Source organism: Castor canadensis, chromosome 4, assembly GCF_047511655.1.
Source record: "Castor canadensis chromosome 4, mCasCan1.hap1v2, whole genome shotgun sequence".
NCBI lineage: Eukaryota > Metazoa > Chordata > Mammalia > Rodentia > Castoridae > Castor > Castor canadensis.
In genome coordinates this window covers 152,456,039-152,476,157 of record NC_133389.1, presented here as the reverse complement: position 1 = coordinate 152,476,157, position 20,119 = coordinate 152,456,039, and the positions used below count along the sequence as shown (strand labels likewise).

Genomic DNA, 20,119 nt, shown 5'->3' with positions numbered 1-20,119 from the left:
AGGTGGAGATTGGGAGAATTGTGGTTGTAGATCAACCAGGGAAAAAGTTCATGAGACCCCATCTTAATCAATGGCTGTGGTCCAGGCTAGCCCTGTTATAAAGCAAGACTCTATCTCAAAAATAACCAATGCAAAGAGGGCTGATGGAGTGGCTCTGAGCACTGCCTGCCTAGCAAGTGCAAAGCTCTAAGTGCAACCCCATTACTGCAAAAAAAAAAAAAAAAAAAAAAAAAAAGGATGAAATTGTAGGCTTTTGTTTTTCTTGATAGTTTTCTATATTTTTCAAGCTTCACTCAAGTATGTATTAACATTATAATAAGAAAGATGTTGCCAGGCGCTTATGACTCACGCCTATAATTCTAGCTACTTGGGAGGCTAAGATCAGGAGGATTGAGGTTGAAGGCCAGCCCAGGCAAACAATTTGAGAGACCCCCATCTCCAAAATTACTAGAGCAAAATGGACTGGAGGCATGGCTCAAGTGGTAGAGAGCCTGCTTTGGAAGCATGAAGTCCTGAGTTCAAAACTTAATCCCACCAAAAAAAAAAAAAAAAAAACCACAGAAAGAAAGAAAGATGTTATTAAAATAAGCTAAAAATAGAATTTTCCTTTACAAATTTGGGACTTGTGTGAATATATGTGTACATATATACACACATAAATGTATATTTATAATTTATGTATATTTTTTAAAATTTACTATTCTTCCTGGAGAGGATTTTAATCTGTCTACATATCTTCTTTAGATAAACTTTAATTACATGAAACACAAAACCATTTCAGGTAAGAACAGCATTACTTGCCTTGTTTTACAAGATTTATGTCTCCTTTTGATTTCTCCCAAAGACCATAGCAGGTGCTACCTTTTGAGCATAATATTGTCCCATTTTCATGAGAGATTCGACTTTCTCCTATTCCAAGGTCTTGTTGATATGGATCTTTAAATGCACACAGACGTTCTTGATTCTGGGAAGCTAAAATAAAAGAAATAACTGATAAATTAATTTTACAATAATATCTGTAAGACATCATCATATGAAATCAGTCTTATTTGAATGATATTAAGTTTTCCCTACTAAATTCTTCAAATCCAAATCATTGAATAAATTTGTTTTACATTTATTAAATAAATTCCTTCTGTTCACTGATTTTTTTTTCCTTTTCTAGTTTTCTTTTTTTTAATTTTTATTGTTTTATTATTCCTATGTGCATACAATGCTTGGGTCATTTCTCCCCCCACCCCGCCCCCACCCCCCCTCCCTTACCACCCACTCCGCTCCCTCCCTCTCCCCCGCTATTTTGCCCTTATCTCTAATTTTGTTGAAGAGAGAGTATAAGCAATAACAGGAAGGAACAAGGGTTTTTGCTAGTTGAGATAAGGATAGCTATACAGGGAATTGACTCACATTAATTTCCTGTGCATGTGTGTTACCTTATAGGTTAATTCTTTTTGATCTAACCTTTTCTCTAGTTCCTGGTCCTCTTCTCCTATTGGCCTCAGTTGCTTTTAAGGTATCTGCTTTAGTTTCTCTGCATTCAGGGCAACAAATGCTAGCTAATGTTTTAGGTGGCTTACCTTCCTCACATCTCCCTTGTGTGTTAAATAAATTCCTTCTGTTCATTGATTTTAACATCCAAGTAAAATGCAAATTTTAAAACTCATTTCCCAAAAGCAATCCTCTTTTACTCAAATTATTCTCACATTAAATACTTATGTGTCCAAAGAAAGAAAAATCACTGAAAAAAAAAGTCCATAAATGTCCTTAAATCAACCTTTAAAACAAACAAAACCTACAGGCCTAGTAATGTAAAATTCTACAGCATTCATTTTTATCACATTTTGTGGTCAGCTGTATAAAATTGTATTATTAAGCATGATAAAGTAAGAATGCAGAGACTAACTAAAAATAGGTAGATAGGTTTTCTGGGGGGGTGATAAAGTCACAAAAGCATCTTCATAAAAGACAAAGCTAATCAAGCTTAAAATCTATACACTCTCTGATGCTCCTAGAAACCCAAACTCTTCAGGCAGCATATAAAGCCCTTCATAATCAAAACCCAGCAAAGCCAAATAATTACTTCAGTGGGCCCTAGGACCTTTTATTTTCATGGGCTCCTTCCTCCATGAAAATATTAAAAAATATATTTTGTAACTATATTGGTATAAAGATAATATATTAGTATTTGATATTAAAACATTTCTTCAACCTAAAAGTTCATTTTTAACCTTGTAATTTGAAAAGAAATGAAACCATTTTCATGGGTCTCTAGAAATATCATAGGCCTGTTGTACTTAGCAGGTAAGTCTGCCCTGGGCCCCAATCTACCTCTCCTACCACTCATTCCACTCTTCCATTCTCATTTCCCACAACACTCATATGCTAAGACCTTTAATGACCTTTACACCTGACCTTTACATAATGTCATTATCCAGAATGTCATTCTTCCTGAAAAATTTAAGATTTATTTTTGAGACTCAGCTCTAATATCAACTCTTCAATGAAGTTAAAAGATGTGTCCTGTATTCCCAAAGCTCTTAACTCAGCTGTCCTATCATTGTACTGTATTTAATTTGTTTACATGCCTTTCTCTCCTACCAGGTTACAAGCTTATTTCATTAGTTCCTAGAGAAAAACCAGATTTATTTAATTCTTCTCTTTTTCCTCAGACAGGATCTTGCTCTGTAGCCCAGGCTGGTCTCAAATTTGTGATCCTCCTGCTTCCTCCTCCTAAGGATTACAGGTTTGTTGACACTGTGCCCAGCTAATTCATTTTTATATAGCACTTACCCCCAATAGTGTTAAGGGGCAGTTTCTGTATCTAAATGAACTGTATCCAGTACCATATGCAAATTCAAAGATAATAAAATCTAAACAATAATAATGTAATCCTTCTATCATTTTACCATAAATGAAGCTGTAAAAACACTATATTTATTGTTTTAGTATTTCCCTCTATATATCAGCCAAATTACTGAGAATAAAATAATCACTTTCTGTTTATATATACATCCTAAATCAGTACTTGTTAATCATATCCTGCAGTTTATTCCTGAAAATGGATATGGCATGCCTGGAATACTCAGCTATTTTCCACTTCCCATCCCATGACATGAAACTCCAAGAAAGTGTGATATAATGGTGTGGTATAATTTTACCATTTGTGCATCAGTTAACTGCCATTATAGCTATAAATCAGTGTCAGGATCATGTGTACAGTGAAAAATACTACTTATATGCTTTCATGAGGAAGAAAGGAAAAAATTACTACTGTGGAAATATTAGCAATTTATCCTTTTTTCTTTTGTATCAAATTCTTTTATTATTATTTGAAATTTCATAAACATATATTCATGTATTATTTACATTTCAAAAATAAAGTGTGTTATTCCAAGCACAAAAAAGTGTTTACGCCTAAATTTTTAACATCAGTAAAATCTTTTAAAAATAATTACACTCCAGGTATGGTGGTACATGCCTATATTCCCAGCATTTGAGAGATTGAAGTAGGAGGATCTTGAATTCAAGGCCAGCCTGGACTGAATAATGAGAACTTGTCTCAAAGCAAAAATAAAAACAAAAAAAATTACTGATTTACAGGGTAGAAAATTATAAAGAGAAGTCTTACGCTCTTCTCTATAATGTCAATATCCCATACTATCACTGTACAGTATCAAAACCTGGAAACTAGCATTAGTACAACAGAGTTAATTCACGGTATGGAAGTACCACAGTTTGCATAATTATTAATAGTCTGTTTAATTTTTTATACTTTAAAAAGGACATTTATGAAACTACTACATTTTAGCTATTAGAAATAAAGTTGCTATTAACATTTGTGTATAACACAATTTTAATACAAATTTTATTTATTTAACTAAAATGAGAGTAATATACTAGATAAATAAAGTATGGTGGCTGTAAAAAAGCAACCTGACATTTGGAACGTGACATTCTACCAACAGAATATGTCATATCATATAAATTTATCCAAAGCATTCAAAGTCCCTAACTTTCTCTAACCAAGTATTTCTGGTGCAGGGAGAAGTATGCTTATACCATGGAATCTTAGCTGAAAGAATCATTTATGTAGTGGTCCTTACATATAAATATAGTTAAATATGACAAGATACATACTAGCTAATTATGCTATTAAATAACTGAGAGAAGAGATTCTAATTTGAGGATCTGATGTTAAGTGAAGACTAATCCTTTCTAACAAGCTCAAACAAGCAGTATACCCTCTTTCCCCTCCAATGATCTTTGATATTTAACTCTCTGTAGACCAGCTTGGCTTCTCGTACAAGCATGCCAAGAATCAGAATGACCTGTCCATCCTTCTCTTACTTCTTTTTCCCTGCATAAAAAAATATCAAGGGCTAAAGATATAGATCAGTGATAGAGTGCATGCCTAACATGTGCAAGGCCCTAAGTTCAATCCCCAACACCACAAAACAATCATAATCATCATCATCACCAGGCTGTGAGTATGGCTCAATTATACAGCACTTGCCTAGTATGTGCCAGGTCCTGGTTTCAATCCCTAAGACCATACAAAACAAAAAAAACAATGCAACAACAACAACTCCCACCCCGTGATGTTTCAAAATAAACTTTCACTTGAAACTGTGAGTTTTACATTTCAAAAATGCAAATTAAGCCAGGCATGGCTAAGAAAAGTAAGCAAATGTTTCAAGGCTGTAGTGTCTGAGGTCAATATGCAAATGTCAACTGCTTTCCTATATACTGGCAGTGAACAAATGGAATATGAAATTTAAAACATACTACCAGTTTGTATTAGCACCCCTAAAATTAAACAGGTTAAAAAAAATCACTCAAAATATTATGAGATTTATTTAAGGAAAGCTAAAAACATTTCATGAAAAATATCAAAAAACTAAATAAGTTGAGAGCTTTTCCATGATCATGAATAGACAAACTCAATATTGGTAAGATTTCAGTTTCCCAACTTCATCTAGACCAGAATCCCAGCCAGGTGACCCATACTTATAATCGCAGTTATGCAAGAGGCAGAGATGATTCCAGGCCAGCCGAGACAAAAAAGTTAGCAAGATCCTTTCCCCAGCTCAAAAAACAAGATGGGTCTGGTAGTGTACATATATGATCCCAGCTATGTGGGAGCCAGCAGTGGAAGGAAAAGGTAGGAGGATCGTGATCCAAGGCCTGCCCTGGGCAGAGATTCTGTCTGAAAAATAAGCTAAAACAAAAAAAGGGCTCGGGGCATGGCTCAAGTGGCAGAGCACTTGCCTATCAAGGATCTGAGTTCAAACCCTATACTGCCAAAAAAAAAAAAGCAAGTTATTTTGTGGACATTAATAAACTGATATTAATGTTTACAAGGAAAGGCAAAAAAATACAGAATATCCAACACAATATTAAAGAGCAACACAGAGAACTAATAATACTGACCTCAAGACTTACTACTATCTTGATAGTGTAATCAAGATAGTGTGTGGGTGAAAGAATACACAGAGATCTATGGAGCATACCAGAGAGCCCAGAAAAAGAGCCATATAATATATTCAATTGATCTTTGACAAAGGAGCAAGTGTAATACAATAGAAAAAAGATAGTCTTATCAACAAATTACACTAATATCTGGAAATCCACATGCAAAAAAATACATCCAGACAGACCTTACATCTCAATTCAAAATGAACCACAGACTTAAATATAAAATGCAAAACTATAAAGCCTCTAAATGATAACAAAAGAGAAAATCTGGGTGATGATCTTGGTTACTGTGATAGCTTTTTAGATACAACACCAAAGGCATAATTCATGAAGACAGTAAGTGATAAGCTGGATTTCATTAAATCTGAAAATTTCTTCTTTGCAAAAGACAATGTGAAGAAAATGAGAGGACAAGCCACAGACTGGAAGAAAATATTTACAAAAGATATATCTGATAAAGCACTCTTTTCCAAAATATATAAAGAACTCTTAAAACTCAATAGCAAAAAAATAAATGACCCAATTAAAAAAAGGGACAAAAGACCTGTACAGATAATTTCACTAAAGATACACAGATGCCAAGTAAGCACAAGATGTTTAACATCATACATCATCATCAGGGAATTATAAATGCAATCAGTAATAAGATACCACTACATAGACACAACACCAAATGCTAGTAAGGATGATGAGCAACGAATGTCACTCACTGTTGGTGGTCATGCAAAATGGTACAGCTACTTTGAAAGACTGCTAAGCAGTTTCTAATAAAACTAAACATACTCTTACCACACTTCTTGGTAATCACACTCCTTGGCATTTACCCAAATGAATTGAAAACTTACAACTACATTTATTTTTCCTCTTTTTTTAATTCAACAAACTTATTACCATGAATTTAAATATTGTTCTCTTTTTATTATGTTTTTGATACTCAGTGAATCTTTCCAATATAAAGAATTTGGTACTTTTAAAATCAGGAAAATAACACTGTGCTTTGAAAAGTGTTTTCATTCCTTTTCCTTATCTCTGCTTTAGAAATGACAATAATACTGTAGGCTCATGGTTTCAAAAGTCAGCATGTTCTCTTATCATTTTAATTTTTCCCCCAGCTTTTGTGAGTTTCTCAAGGTGTACTTTCAGGCCTCGTCTTCCATTTTGTACCACCACGTCTATTTGTTACTGCCTTTAATACTAACTTTACCTGTTGAAATTTTATTTGGCTTGAAATCCTTTAAGACATCAGTACAAGGATGCTCTTCCTCCTTGTTTTAAAGCATCCTTTGAGTTTTCTCTTCTTTAATCATCCAGATATTCTAACATTAAATGGCAAATAATTTTAAAATTGAGGGTTTTTTTGTTTTGTTTTGTTTAATTTCAAATAATTCTCAAATACAGAATCAATCTCCAAGAATTCTAGCCATGAAAAGTAGAGGGCACCTGTAGTTTTGGCTACTTGGGAGACTGAGAACAAAAGATCAATTGAGCCCAGGAGTTCAAGACCAGCCTAGGCAACACAGCCAGACCTTACCACCAAAATAAATAAATAAATACAATTCTAAATACTGTTTAGAGCAATGATGATGTATAATTTTGATTATTTTATTCAATAGACATAAATAGAGCTATATTGAGAATCATACTTGCAAAAGTTGTATGAAAGTATAGTTAAGGTTGCCAAATTACTATAAATACGCAAAAAAAAAAGTTAGAATTATAGAAATGAGTTGCTATGTGGTAGTTGGCAAAAAGTTTGATGAAGAGGTATCCAAAACACTATAACCTAAGAAAAGATAATGAAGAGGGTTCACTCAATCACTGGGGAAAGCGTTATGGAAGAGGGAAAGGGGATTTTAGCAAAGACACAGTATGAAAACGACATGTTTTTGGCAGCAGGACAGTTTACTTAGTTCAACCTCGTGAGAATCGCCTACGCTTTTTCTGTCTTCAAGATACAGCATGCAAGCTAGATCCCTAAAACTCTGGAAATTATACATAATTATAGAGAACAGCTCTTTCAAATTAATTTCACAAAAACTTTTTAGAACCTAGTGATCGCCAGTTTATATACTAGGAACATTTGGTAAAGCACAAGCACTGTAATTAAAATAATAGTTTACTTACTGGCAGATACAAATTGGAGAATCGAATGAGTAAGAAAATTGGTTTAGAGAAGGCAAAAAATACATGTCGAATAAAAATGAAGCTAACTTTTTTAATAAACTAAAATATAGAAATGAAAGAAATGATTACCACTGGTTATCATCTACTCTGAACATCTATTAAAGTCAGAGATACAGAAAGAGGAGGTGTTTTCACTGAGTAAAGAATCTCGTCCCCGGTATAATCCTCTTAAAAGCAGGTTCTATCGATGAATGCAAATTTTCCCTTAAGTTTTTCTGGCAACAAATTTTTTAAGACCATCACTGCCACTCTATATCTAAACAATCCAAGGGTCACATAACACTTATTTTCCAGTAGCTGCAATATATTTATCTGTACTAGAAAAGTCTAAATGTCTTATCTCTACCCTGGAACAAAGTTCAAGGACTGATTCTGGGTATGCTGTGTGTTTGGCTTCTGTTTATCTAAGTGTCAAAATGAACTCTCCAAAATAAACAACACAGGAACCTTGCAGAAATGGGCCAAATAATAACTGAAGCAACAGTATCCCTTTCCCAGAACACAAACTTCTCAGGACAAACACAACTGTTTCTGTTACGAAATATAATAAATCAGGCAAGGAAGTTCCTTATTTTTCTAATGTAATGATGAATCCTGTTATAAAGTAAATAATCCCTTAAAATGAAATAATTTTGGGAAAATTGTTTTCCACAGTCCAGGGGGTTGAGCCCAGGGACTGCATTATTTTTTTTTTTCAGTGCTGGGAATTGAACCCAGGGTTATCCTAGGCAGGTGCTCTACCAATGTTCTACTTACCTAGTCCACATATATACATACATATATATGTATATATATAAATTTCTATATCCAGATTACAACTGATTAAATTAACATTGTGTTCAGTATTCCTATGTTAAAGAAAGAGCACACTGGGAAAAGATTAAAATCTTCAGAAGATGCCACTTTAGGATTTTCCTGAATTTGATTATGTGTTAGGGGATCCTGAAACTCACAGAACTCAGCACACAGTCAAACTCAAGACCGATTTATTACAGCAAAATAACACAAACTAAACTCAAATCAGTAAAGGAAAAAGACATAATAGTAAAATGTACAGTTTTTATTTCTCCTTCAATCATGAAAGATAGCTTTTCTGGATACATTAGTCTAGTTGTCAGTATTTTCTTTCAGGGCTTGATTTATATATCAGTCCATGCCCTTCTTGCTTTTAGAGTTTCTGCTGAAAAATCTGCCATTATTCTAATGGGTTTGCCTTTATATATGATTTGTCGTTTTTTCCTTGCAGATTTTAATATGCTTTGTTTCTTTCTGTATATTTAGTGTTTAACATGTCTGGGAAGGTTTCTTTTCTGATTTTGCCTATTTGGTGTTCTGAAAGCCTCCTGTATCTTGACGACACTTACTTTCTCAAGATCTGCTATTATTTTATGAATATGTTTTCTATGCCTTTAGCTCATACCTCTTCTTCTTCTATACCCATGATTTGTAGATTTGGTCTTTTGATGGCATCCCAGAAGTGTTTGTCTCATTGACCTAATTCCTCTATTTTATCTTTGATCCCTGACACTATATTATCAACTTGTTCCATTCTATTAGCAAGGCTTTCAGTTGAGATCTTTTTAAATTGGGGTTTTTGAACTTTTCATTTCTGAACTTCAATTTGACTTTTTTCAGGATTTCTATAACTTTATTCAATTCCTCTTTCATATCCTGCATTATAATTTCATTCAGCTGTTTATTTGTATCTTCTTTGGATTCATTCACATGTTTAAACGTGCTCTTTAATTTTGTTGATCATTTTTATCATTGTTCTTCTGAGTTCACTGTTTACAATTTCATCTGCTTCACTGTCATTCAAGTCCTTCATTGTGGAATTATTGACTTAGGGAGGAGACACGTTGCCTTCTTTTTTATTACTTGTATTACTGTTTTGGGATTTATACATCTGAGGCTAAGCGTTTTGGGAAGTTTTACTCACCTGTAGTATTTTATTTTACTTTTTTTTTTTTTAGTTTTAGCATTTACTTTCCCTACCCCACATTCTTGGAACTGTCTTTATTTAAGCTCCACAGGAAATGGCACTGGTGGGGAAGATGCTGGCTCTACCTCCAGGAACAGCTGCCAGTAAGGAATCCATGCCTCAGGCAATTGAGCAGAGGTGGGACAGTACATAGCCCGCCCATTGCCAGCCCAGCAACTTCCAGAGCAGGTGCCTGGGATGCTGCCCAAGTCCTTTACAAAGGTGGTGGCAGGGCCTGCACCTCCTCCAGGCACTCATCATAGGCCTCCTGGTATTCCTCATGGGGCTTCACCATGATCACACAGGTGGGACACTTGGAGCCTGCAGCTGTACCCAAGTCCGCTTTGAGGGGATATACACATAGGGCAAATTCCGGTCTTCACACATAACTGGGAGATGGCAGTACACTTCAATGGGAAATGTGTCTTCTGCCAAAGCCATGATCCTTCCTCACCCTGTTGACAAATTTCTGAACCTCTTTCACCCCGTCCAGAATCTGCTTCTGCTTCAGGGCTTTCTTGATACATTTGTAGAGCTTGAATGTGAGGCTGCGAGGCGGCGAGACTGCGCGATGGGGTTCAGCCTGACCAGTACGCTCCCCACAGCACGCCTCTGCCTGAGCCTCGGGTCAGTCAGGATCTGCCACAGCAGTCTACACTACAACTGAGTCTCTATTTCCACCGAGCCCCTAGCGAATCCCCACCTGTAGTATTTCAGTTGAAATAATCTCAATGATCAGGCAGGACAGTGTAGTGGCTGAGTTGAGGGGTTATTTCTTACAATTAGACAGGTGGGGGATATGACTCAGTAGCCAAGCATTTACCCACATGGTAGGGGCACTGGGCCTGTTCCCCAGCACTGCTCACATCAAGGTAAATTAGCTGAAGTCCTTTATAGAAAGGTCAGTTGTCTGCTTCTGGGCTGCTCTTACTATAGAAGCTTCCCTTCTTTGTTACTGAAAGCTGCTACTGGTCATAGGAAGTTTTATAACCTATGGGCTGGGCAGGTTCCCACTTGTTCCACATGCTCCTCAGTTTGTGTCCCCAGGGGCAGCAAGCATCCAAGCCTTAGGGTGACCCTCAAATTCATCAAGGAGTGCAAGAAGCAAACAGAACGCTGAGTTCTGCATGGGCTGGAGGAATCTGAGAGACAAAGCTGCTCTGCCTGCTGGTTTCAGTGCTTACAGACCCCATCCAGTAGTTCATCTTCCTGTTGGAAGGAGGAGGAGGAAACTAAGTTTCATGATTTGGAGTCTGTATTGTGGGCCCTCAGTCTTGACAATCAGCAAACACACACTGGGAGGCAATTCTCAGGGATGAGGCTCTGTGCATTCAGGCCCTACCTGACAATTCATCTCCCTGTTGGTGGGGAAGAGGTTGTGGATATCATATGATTCAGAGGGTATGAGTGCAGTTCTCTTACCCACCTAGCAGTCAACACACACACCTAGCAGTCAACACAAGAGGCTGGCCCTGGAGGCTGAAAACCAAGCCAGCCATAGGCCTAGTGCTTTGTTTCCACCCCAGCTTTGGAACTGCTCCTGGCCAGGAAGAATGGGGCCTTGGACAACAAGGGTGCCCTTTGCTGCCACCCTTTCCCTCTCCTCAACCACTTCTTATGACTGCTTCCCACCCAGACTATGTAGAAGGGTGCCCCAAGACTCCCTGAGCTGTGATTGTTTCTTGTTTTCAGGCCCCCAGAGTATGTCACTGTCAAACAACAGACCCTCCTCTCTCAAGATGGAGCTTTACTCTCACTCTCAGAGATTAGGGGGTGCAATAAAATGTCTTTCTTCTCCAAGGCTAGCCCTCCACACAGTAATAGTCACTGTCTCACAAATCCCATCACTAGGTTTAAGGCTTATGGAAAGTGTGGGCTTATCTTGCAGCTTGAATTGCCAGTCTGTCACCAGGGTCATCTGTCTTGCATGTGATGGCATTCTCAGCTTCTCCCCCACCCTTCTTCCCAGCCCAGGGACAAGCTTGGAACTGTGCTTGCTGCTTTCCACTGCCCCTCGGTTTCTCTGTGCTTTTCTAACATTCTGCTACCTCTTTTATGATTTCTTACATTCTTCCTCTCTTTCTTTCTTCAAGATTTAAGTCTCTCTTGACTTTTCTCATTTACGGAGTCTAAACAGTGGACATTTCTAATCTGCCATCTTGCCCTGCCTCGCCAGCCCTTTGTTTTCAGACACTGTCTCACTATGTAGCCTAAGCAGTTCAAGATCTACTTCCTAAGTGCTAGGATTACAGGTGTGCCTCACCTTGCTTGGCTTTTTTCTCTCTGTTAATCATTATAATTCATCTGTCATTTATTTGTACATATGATATAAAGTGAAACTGTAAGTCAACTTTTCATCACTGTGTATTAAATAAACTTTCCATTATCACTAAAAAACAAACAAAAATAAATCAAGCAAACAAACCTCTCCCCACCAAAACTATGAGAACATAAAACTATCAGTTTTTTCGTCCAATTTCTGTCACTAATCAGGTTACAAGCTTATGTGAAACAAAATACATAAATTCTCTAGGTTTTGTCTTAACAAGCAAAAAATGTTAAAATTTAATGTCTCGTCTAATGCAACATTTCAGGTTATGTAATTCCAATATTTTCTTCATAAGTGCATGGGTACTCCAAAAATTTTTATTGCAAAAATAAGCTTTCTGAGCTAGTGGAATGGCTCAAGTGGTAGAGTGCCTGCCTAGCAAGTGTGAGCCTTGGGTTCAAACCCAAGTACTGTAATAAATAAGTAAATAAATAAATAAATGAAATGAAGACAATAGATATCTATCTAAGTTCAAATTTAGTGAGGGAAAACTTCCCCCTGAAAACTATTTAGCAAGATTTTAAGGCAACTGAAAATAAATAATATAAGGCAATAACCTGTTTCTCCTATATGAGAGAGTAAAATTTTGCTGAACTAAGCTAAATACTGTGAATGTCAAAAATAGCAAAATCCATTCTCAAAAAAAGAGAATAAAACTGTCTCTTTCTTTATGGCAGTAAAGTTCTCAACCAGAGGCAGTTTTACTCCCCAGGGGCATTTGACAGTATCTACCAACATTTTTGGTTACTATAACTGCAGGTTGTAGTGTCACTGATGTTTGTGGGTAAAGGCCAGGGATACTGCTAAAATCATTACAATGTATATGTGTCTCTAAGCCTCCCCCCAAACACCAAAAATTACCTGTCACAAGATGTCAGTAGTACTAAAGAAAGAGAACCCTGCTTTGAAGGTATTTACAATGTAAAATATCTTCCGAAGTACAGGGCAAAGATCTATCAACAGTAAAACTGTCACCTATTTAGAAATAAGAGCAAACACAAAGGTACATTCTTTCTTGTACCAACCTTGAAAAACCATTTTTTGTTTTAAATTCAGGAAATTACAATAGGAAACTGAAATGAAAACAAACAACAGAAAGTAACTGACCAGCGCATAAAAAAACTGGAAACTTCGATATTGCTGCTGGGAATATAAAATGGTGCAAGCACTTTGAACAAACAGTTTGGAAGTTCCTCAAAGACAGATGAGTTTCCATGTGACTAAATAATTACTCTCCTATATACTCTCCTATATACAGGCCCAAGAAAACTGAAAATGTGTCCACATAAAAACTTATACACAGTCCATACATGGTAGAGCACACCTGTAATCTTAGCTACTCGGAAACAGAGATCTGGAGGACTCCAGTACAAGGCCAACCTGGGCAAAAAAGACTCCATATCAACAAACAAGCCAGGTGTGGTGGTGCACTTCTGCTAGAGGTAGGAGCATGGGGTCCAAGACTGGCCCTAGGCAAAAGGGCTGGGGGCATGACTCAAGTGGTAGAGCAACTCCCTAGCAAAGCAAAGCCCTGAGTTCAAACCCCAGTAATGTCAAAATAAGAGAGAAAGGGGGGGAAAAAAAAGTACAAAGTTCACTTACATTTCCTGATTTCAACAGTTACCACAAACCATCTAAGATTTCATCAAAATTTGTAATTTCTGTGTTTCAAAATACACCATCCAGACAATGAACACAACTCAAAGAATGAAAGAAAAAATTACAAGTTATATATTTGATAGGAGACTACTATCTAGCACATGAAAAGAACTCTTATACCTCAAACTTCTGAGCCAGGAATTCCATTTTTTATATATCCAAGATATATAAAAATGTAAGTACACACACAAACGTGTTCATGACTTTTCATAACAGCATTATTCATAATGTCAAAAATGGAAAAAGACTAAATGTCTATCGATTGATGAATAATCAAAATTTAGTATCTCCATAATGAAATACTATTCAGCAACAAAAAATGAAATAAGATAAATACTATAATTTGAATTAATCTTGAAAACATTATGTTGGGTTGAAAAAGTCAGACCATCAATAGATGCAGAAAAAGCCTTTGATAAGATCCAACACCATTTCATGATAAAAGCTCTAAGAAAACTAGGAATAGAAGGAAAGTACCTCAACATTATAAAAGCTATATATGACAAACCTACAGCCAGCATTATACTTAACGGAGAAAAACTGAAACCATTCCCTCTAAAATCAGGAACCAGACAAGGATGCCCACTATCTCTGGAATTCCTAGCCAGAGCAATTAGGCAAGAAGAAGGAATAAAAGGAATACAAATAGGTAAAGAAACTGTCAAAATATTCCTATTTGCAGACGACATGATCCTATACCTTAAAGATCCAAAAAACTCTACTCAGAAGCTTCTAGACATCATCAATAGCTACAGCAAAGTAGCAGGATATAAAATCAACATAGAAAAATCATTAGCATTTCTACACACTAATAATGAACAAACTGAAAAAGAATATATGAAAACAATTCCATTTACAATAGCCTCAAAAAAAAATCAAATACCTAGTTGTAAACCTAACAAAAGATGTCAATGACCTCTACAAGGAAAACTATACACTTCTGAAGAAAGAGATTGAGGAAGACTATAGAAAGTGGAGAGATCTCCCATGCTCATGGATTGGTAGAATCAACATAGTAAAAATGTCTATATTCCCAAAAGTAATCTACATGTTTAATGCGATTTCCATCAAAATTCCAATGACATTCATTAAAGAGACTGAAAAATCTACCGTTAAATTTATATGGAAACACAAGGGGCCACGAATAGCCAAGGCAATACTCAGTCAAAACAACAATGCTGGAGGTATCACAATACCTGACTTCAAACTATATTACAAAGCAATAACAATAAAAACAGCATGGTACTGGCACAAAAACAGACATGAAGACCAGTGGAACGGAATAGAGGACCCAGATATGAAGCCACACAACTGTAACCAACTTGTCTTTGACAAAGGAGCTAAAAATATACGATGGAGAAAAATCAGCCTCTTCAACAAAAACTGCTGGGAAAACTGGTTAGCAGTCTGCAAAAAACTGAAACTAGATCCATGTATATCACCCTATACCAATATTAATTCAAAATGGATCAAGGGTCTTAATATCAGACCACAACTCTAAAGTTAATACAGGAAAGAGTAGGAAATACTCTGGAGTTAGTAGGTATAGGTAAGAACTTTCTCAATGGAACCCCAGCAGCACAGCAACTAAGAGATAGCATAGATAAATGGGACTTCATAAAACTAAAAAGCTTCTGTTCATCAAAAGAAATGGTCTCTAAATTGAAGAGAACACCCACAGAGTGGGAGAAAATATTTGCCAGCTACACATCAGACAAAGGACTGATAACCAGAATATATAGGGAACTTAAAAAACTAAATTCTCCCAAAATTAATGAACCAATAAAGAAATGGGCAAGTGAACTAAACAGAACTTTCTCAAAAGAAGAAATTCAAATGGCCAGAAAACACATGAAAAAATGCTCACCATCTCTAGCAATAAAGGAAATGCAAATTAAAACCACACTAAGATTCCACCTCACCCCTGTTAAAATCATTAGCAACACCACAAACAACAGGTGTTGGCGAGGATGCGGGGGAAAAAGGAACCCTCTTATACTGCTGGTGGGAATGTAAACTAGTACAACCACTCTGAAAAAGAATTTGGAGGCTATTTAAAAATCTAAACATTGATCTACCATTTGATCCAGCAATACCACTCTTGGGGATATATCCAAAAGACTGTGACACAAGTTACTCCAGAGGCACCTGCACACCTATGTTTATTGCAGCACTATTCACAATAGCCAAGTTATGGAAACAGCCAAGATGCCCCACTACTGACGAATGGATCAAGAAAATGTGCTATCTATACACAGTGGAATTTTATGCAGCCATGAAGAAGAACGAAATGTTATCATTTGCTGGTAAATGGATGGAATTGGAGAACATCATTCTGAGTGAGGTTAGCCTGGCCCAAAAACCCAAAAATCGTATGTTCTCCCTCTTATGCGGACATTAGATCAAGGGCAAACACAACAAGGGGATTGGACTTTGAACACATGATAAAAGCGAGAGCACACAAGGGAGGTGTGAGGATAGGTAAGACACCTAAAAAATTAGCTAGCATTTGTTGCCCTCAACGCAGAGAAACTAAAGTAGATACCTTAAAAGCAACTGAAGCCAATAGAAGAAGGGAACCAGGAACTAGAGAAAAGGTTAGATCAAAAAGAATTAACCTAGAAGGTAACATACATACACAGGAAATTAATGTGAGTCAACTCCCTGTATAGCTATCCTTATCTCAACTAGCAAAAACCCTTGCTCCTTCCTATTATTGCTTATACTCTCTCCTCAACAAAATTAGAGATAAGGGCAAAATAGTTTCTGCCAGGTATCGAGGGGGTGGGGGGGAAAAGAAGGGGGTGGAGTGGGTGGTAAGGGAGGGGGTGAGGACAGAGTGGAGAAATGACCCAAGCATTGTATGCACATATGAATAATAAAACAATTAAAAAAAAAGTCAGACCAAAGGGCACTTATCATAAGATTCCATTTATATGAAATGTCTGAAATAGGCAACCTCATAACGACAAAAAAGTAGATCACTAGGTTGTCAGGAGCTAGGGGAAGGAGTGAATAAAGAATTATTGCTAATGCGTATGGGGTTTCATTGTGGAATGATAAAAACATGTTAAAATTAGTTTTGGTAACAGTTGTACAAGTCTGTGAATATGGGTTTAAAAAGTACTGAGTTCTGTACTTTGAGTGAATTATATGTAGTATGCAGATTATATCTCAATACAGCTATTATAGAAAAATAGGTACATGGAATTAAAAATATTTCTATAAAATAACATAGCAAGTTAAAATTTATTTCCAACAACTAAAAATAGGATATATAAACAATCAGGTTGAAATTCTTGGAGGAGTTAAATTTAAGGCTTTTGAGAAAGACCCAAAATAGATGTTAACTGACAAAAAAAGAATTTTCCATCTGGTATGGGAAGGCAAAGAAATAAGGAAAAAAGCTATCCAAATTGAGCACAATTTCAATTGCAAGACAAAATATACTGCAAAGACTAAGTAAAGAACTCTTATGTCCTGTTTGTTGCAAAATTTCCAAGTTCAACAAAGTCAATTTGGGTTGAGGTTATTTTCATTACAACTGAAGAAACTGCACAAAAAAAAAAATGCATCATTCTCTAGGAATAGGACCATAAATAAGTTAAAATTATAAATATTGATGGAGGTGTGGCTTAAGTCATACAACCCTTGCCTAGTAAGCACAAGGTCCTGAGTACAAACCCCATCCCACCAAAAACAAAAACAGCAAGAACAAAAAAAAATGTGAATTACAAAGTATTACTTGGAGAAAACCAAAGTCAAATTTTCCATTTAAAAAAACAGTGGGAATTCACCCCTGACATGATCTGCTTAAATGTTTTTAGAAGTTCACTAATTCAGAAGATAATAGCTCAACACATTAAAGGCTATATATGACAAACCTACAGGTAAAATCATACTAAATGAGGAAAAACTGAAATCATTTCCTCTAAAGTCAGGAACAAGACAGGCGTATCCACTCTCCCCTTATTCAATATAGTACTGGAATTGCTAGCCACAGCAATAAAGCAAGATAAAGAAATAAAAGGATTCAAATAGAGAAGGAAGAAGTCAAAGTATCCCTATTTGTAGATTATATGATTCTATACTTAAAAGACCCTAAAGATTCCACCAAAAAAACTTCTAAATCTCATAAACATTTCTAGCAATATAGTGGGATATAAAATCAACACACAAAAATCAGTTGTTTTTCTATATACTAACAATGAACAGGCTGAGAAAGGAATCAGGAAAGCAATTCCATTTACAATAGCCTCAAAAAAAAAAAAAAGAGAAAGAAAGAAAAAGAAAAATACCTAGGTATTAACCAAGGATGTGAAAGACCCCCACAATGAAAACTAAAACCCTAAAAAAAAAAAAAAAACTAAAACCCTGAAGAAAGAAACTGAAGAAGACACCAGAAGATGTAAAGAACTCCCATATTCATGGATTGGCAGAATTAGTATCATGAAAATAGCCATACTATACTACTAAAAGCAATCTACAGATTCAATGCAATGTCCATCAAAATCTCAATGTTATTCTTCACAGAAATAGATAAATCATCCTAAAATTCATATGAAAGCATAAAACACCTTGAATAGCAAAAGTAATTCTGAGAAAAAAGAGCAACGCTGGAGGAATCACAATACCAGACTTCCAATTATAAAAGCAGCACTGGTACTGGCACAAAAACAGATATGAAAACCAATGGAACAGTATACAAGACCCAGGAATAAAACCATAAAACTACAGTCATCTGATCTTTAACAAGGAGTAAAAACCATACAATGGAGAAAAGACAGCTTCTTCCATAAATGGTGCTGGGAAACTGGTCATATACACACACTAAACTGAAACTAGACCCCTGTTACCCTGTACATCAACTCCAAGTGGATTAACAATATTAATGTACCACCTAAGACTTTTAAACTACTACAGGAAAACATAAGGAAAACTCTAAAAGATACAGGCATAATTATTTTTCTGAGTAAGACTCCAATTGCCAAGGAAATAAGAGCAAGAATTGAGAAATGGGACAGTATCAAATTAAAAGTTTTATGCACATCAAAAGAAACAATTACCAGAATCAAAAGACAATGCACAGAATGTGAGAAAATCTTCGCCAGCTATTCAACTGAAAAAGGACTAGTATCCAGAATATGTAAAGAACTCAAAAAATTAAACAAAAGAACAAATAATCCAATTAATAATAGTTCTCAGAAGAAATACAAAAATAAGTACATGAAGAAATGTTCAACATCCTTAGTCATAAAGAAAATGCAAATCAAAACAACACTAAGATTCCATCTCACCTCAGTCAGATTGGCAACCAGCAAGGAAACAAACAACAACAAATGTTAGCAAGGATGTGGAGGAAAAGGAACCTTCATACACCGCTGGTGGAAATGTCAACTATAGCATAAAACTACTATGGGAATTAGTATGGAAATTCATTGAAAGAACTAAAAATAAACCTAACTTATAACTCCATTATACCACTCATAGGTATATATCCAAAGGAGTATAAATCAATACACCAGAGAGATACCTGTATACCCATATTTACTGCAGCTCTGTTAACAATATTCAAACTGTGGAATCAGTCAAGGTACCTAACAACCAATGAATGGATGAAAAAATATGATGCACACACACACACACACACACACACACACACACACCACGGAATGGAATACTACTCAACCATGAAAAAATGAAATCATGTCATCTGTAGGAAGATAAATGGAACAGGAGATCATAATATTGAATGAGACAAGCCAACCTCAAAAAGCCAAATATTGAATGTTTTCACTCAATTGTGAAACTAGACCTAAAATGATGATGATGCTAATAATAATAATAATAATAATAATGGGAATAAATGTAAAAGGGAGACTGTTGGGGAGGATCAGCAGGAGGAGGGAGGGGAGAAAAGAAAGGAGAGGTGAAGAAGGAGGATGGGGACGGGGTGAAGAGCATCAAAGTACACTACCTATATATGAAGCTACATGATGAAACCCACCAAACACAGAAGAGGGGGGAATAGGAATATAATGGAGTGGGTGAACTTGTTCAAAGCACACTGTATGCATGTATGGAATTATCACAATGAAATTCCCTTGTATTATGCTAATTTAAAATTTAAAAAAGGGCTGGGGGCATGGCTCAAGCAGTAGAGCACATGCCCAGCAAGTACCACCAAAAATTAAAAAAAAAAAAAAAAAAAAAAGACAGGTCATGCATTGTTCCAATTCAAAAGAGTTAGAAGAAAATGAGGTCTTTTTGTCAAAATAAAATTGATTTTGGCAGCACTGTGGTTTGAACTCAGGGCCTTGTGCTTAAAAGGCAGGTGCTCTACCACTTGAGCCTCACTCCCAGCCGTTTATCACTTTATTATTATTATTTGTAAATCATGAAAAGAATTTTTTTATTGTTGTGCTAGGTGTGGGTACATTGTAGCATTTACAAAGGTTCTTACCATGTATCAAATATATCATACCTGAATCCCC

General features: G+C 36.0%; 1 protein-coding gene across 3 annotated transcripts in view; it reads right to left on the bottom strand.

The window, feature by feature from the left end:
* Bmpr2 (bone morphogenetic protein receptor type 2) overlaps positions 1 to 20,119 on the bottom strand; it is a 211,875-nt gene that overhangs the window by 93,518 nt on the left and 98,238 nt on the right. For all 3 annotated transcript variants that reach the window (XM_074071437.1, XM_020159702.2, XM_074071439.1), the window contains exon 2: positions 802 to 972. In XM_074071437.1, the coding sequence (XP_073927538.1) occupies positions 802 to 972 (171 nt within the window). The remainder of the gene's footprint in view (positions 1 to 801; positions 973 to 20,119) is intronic.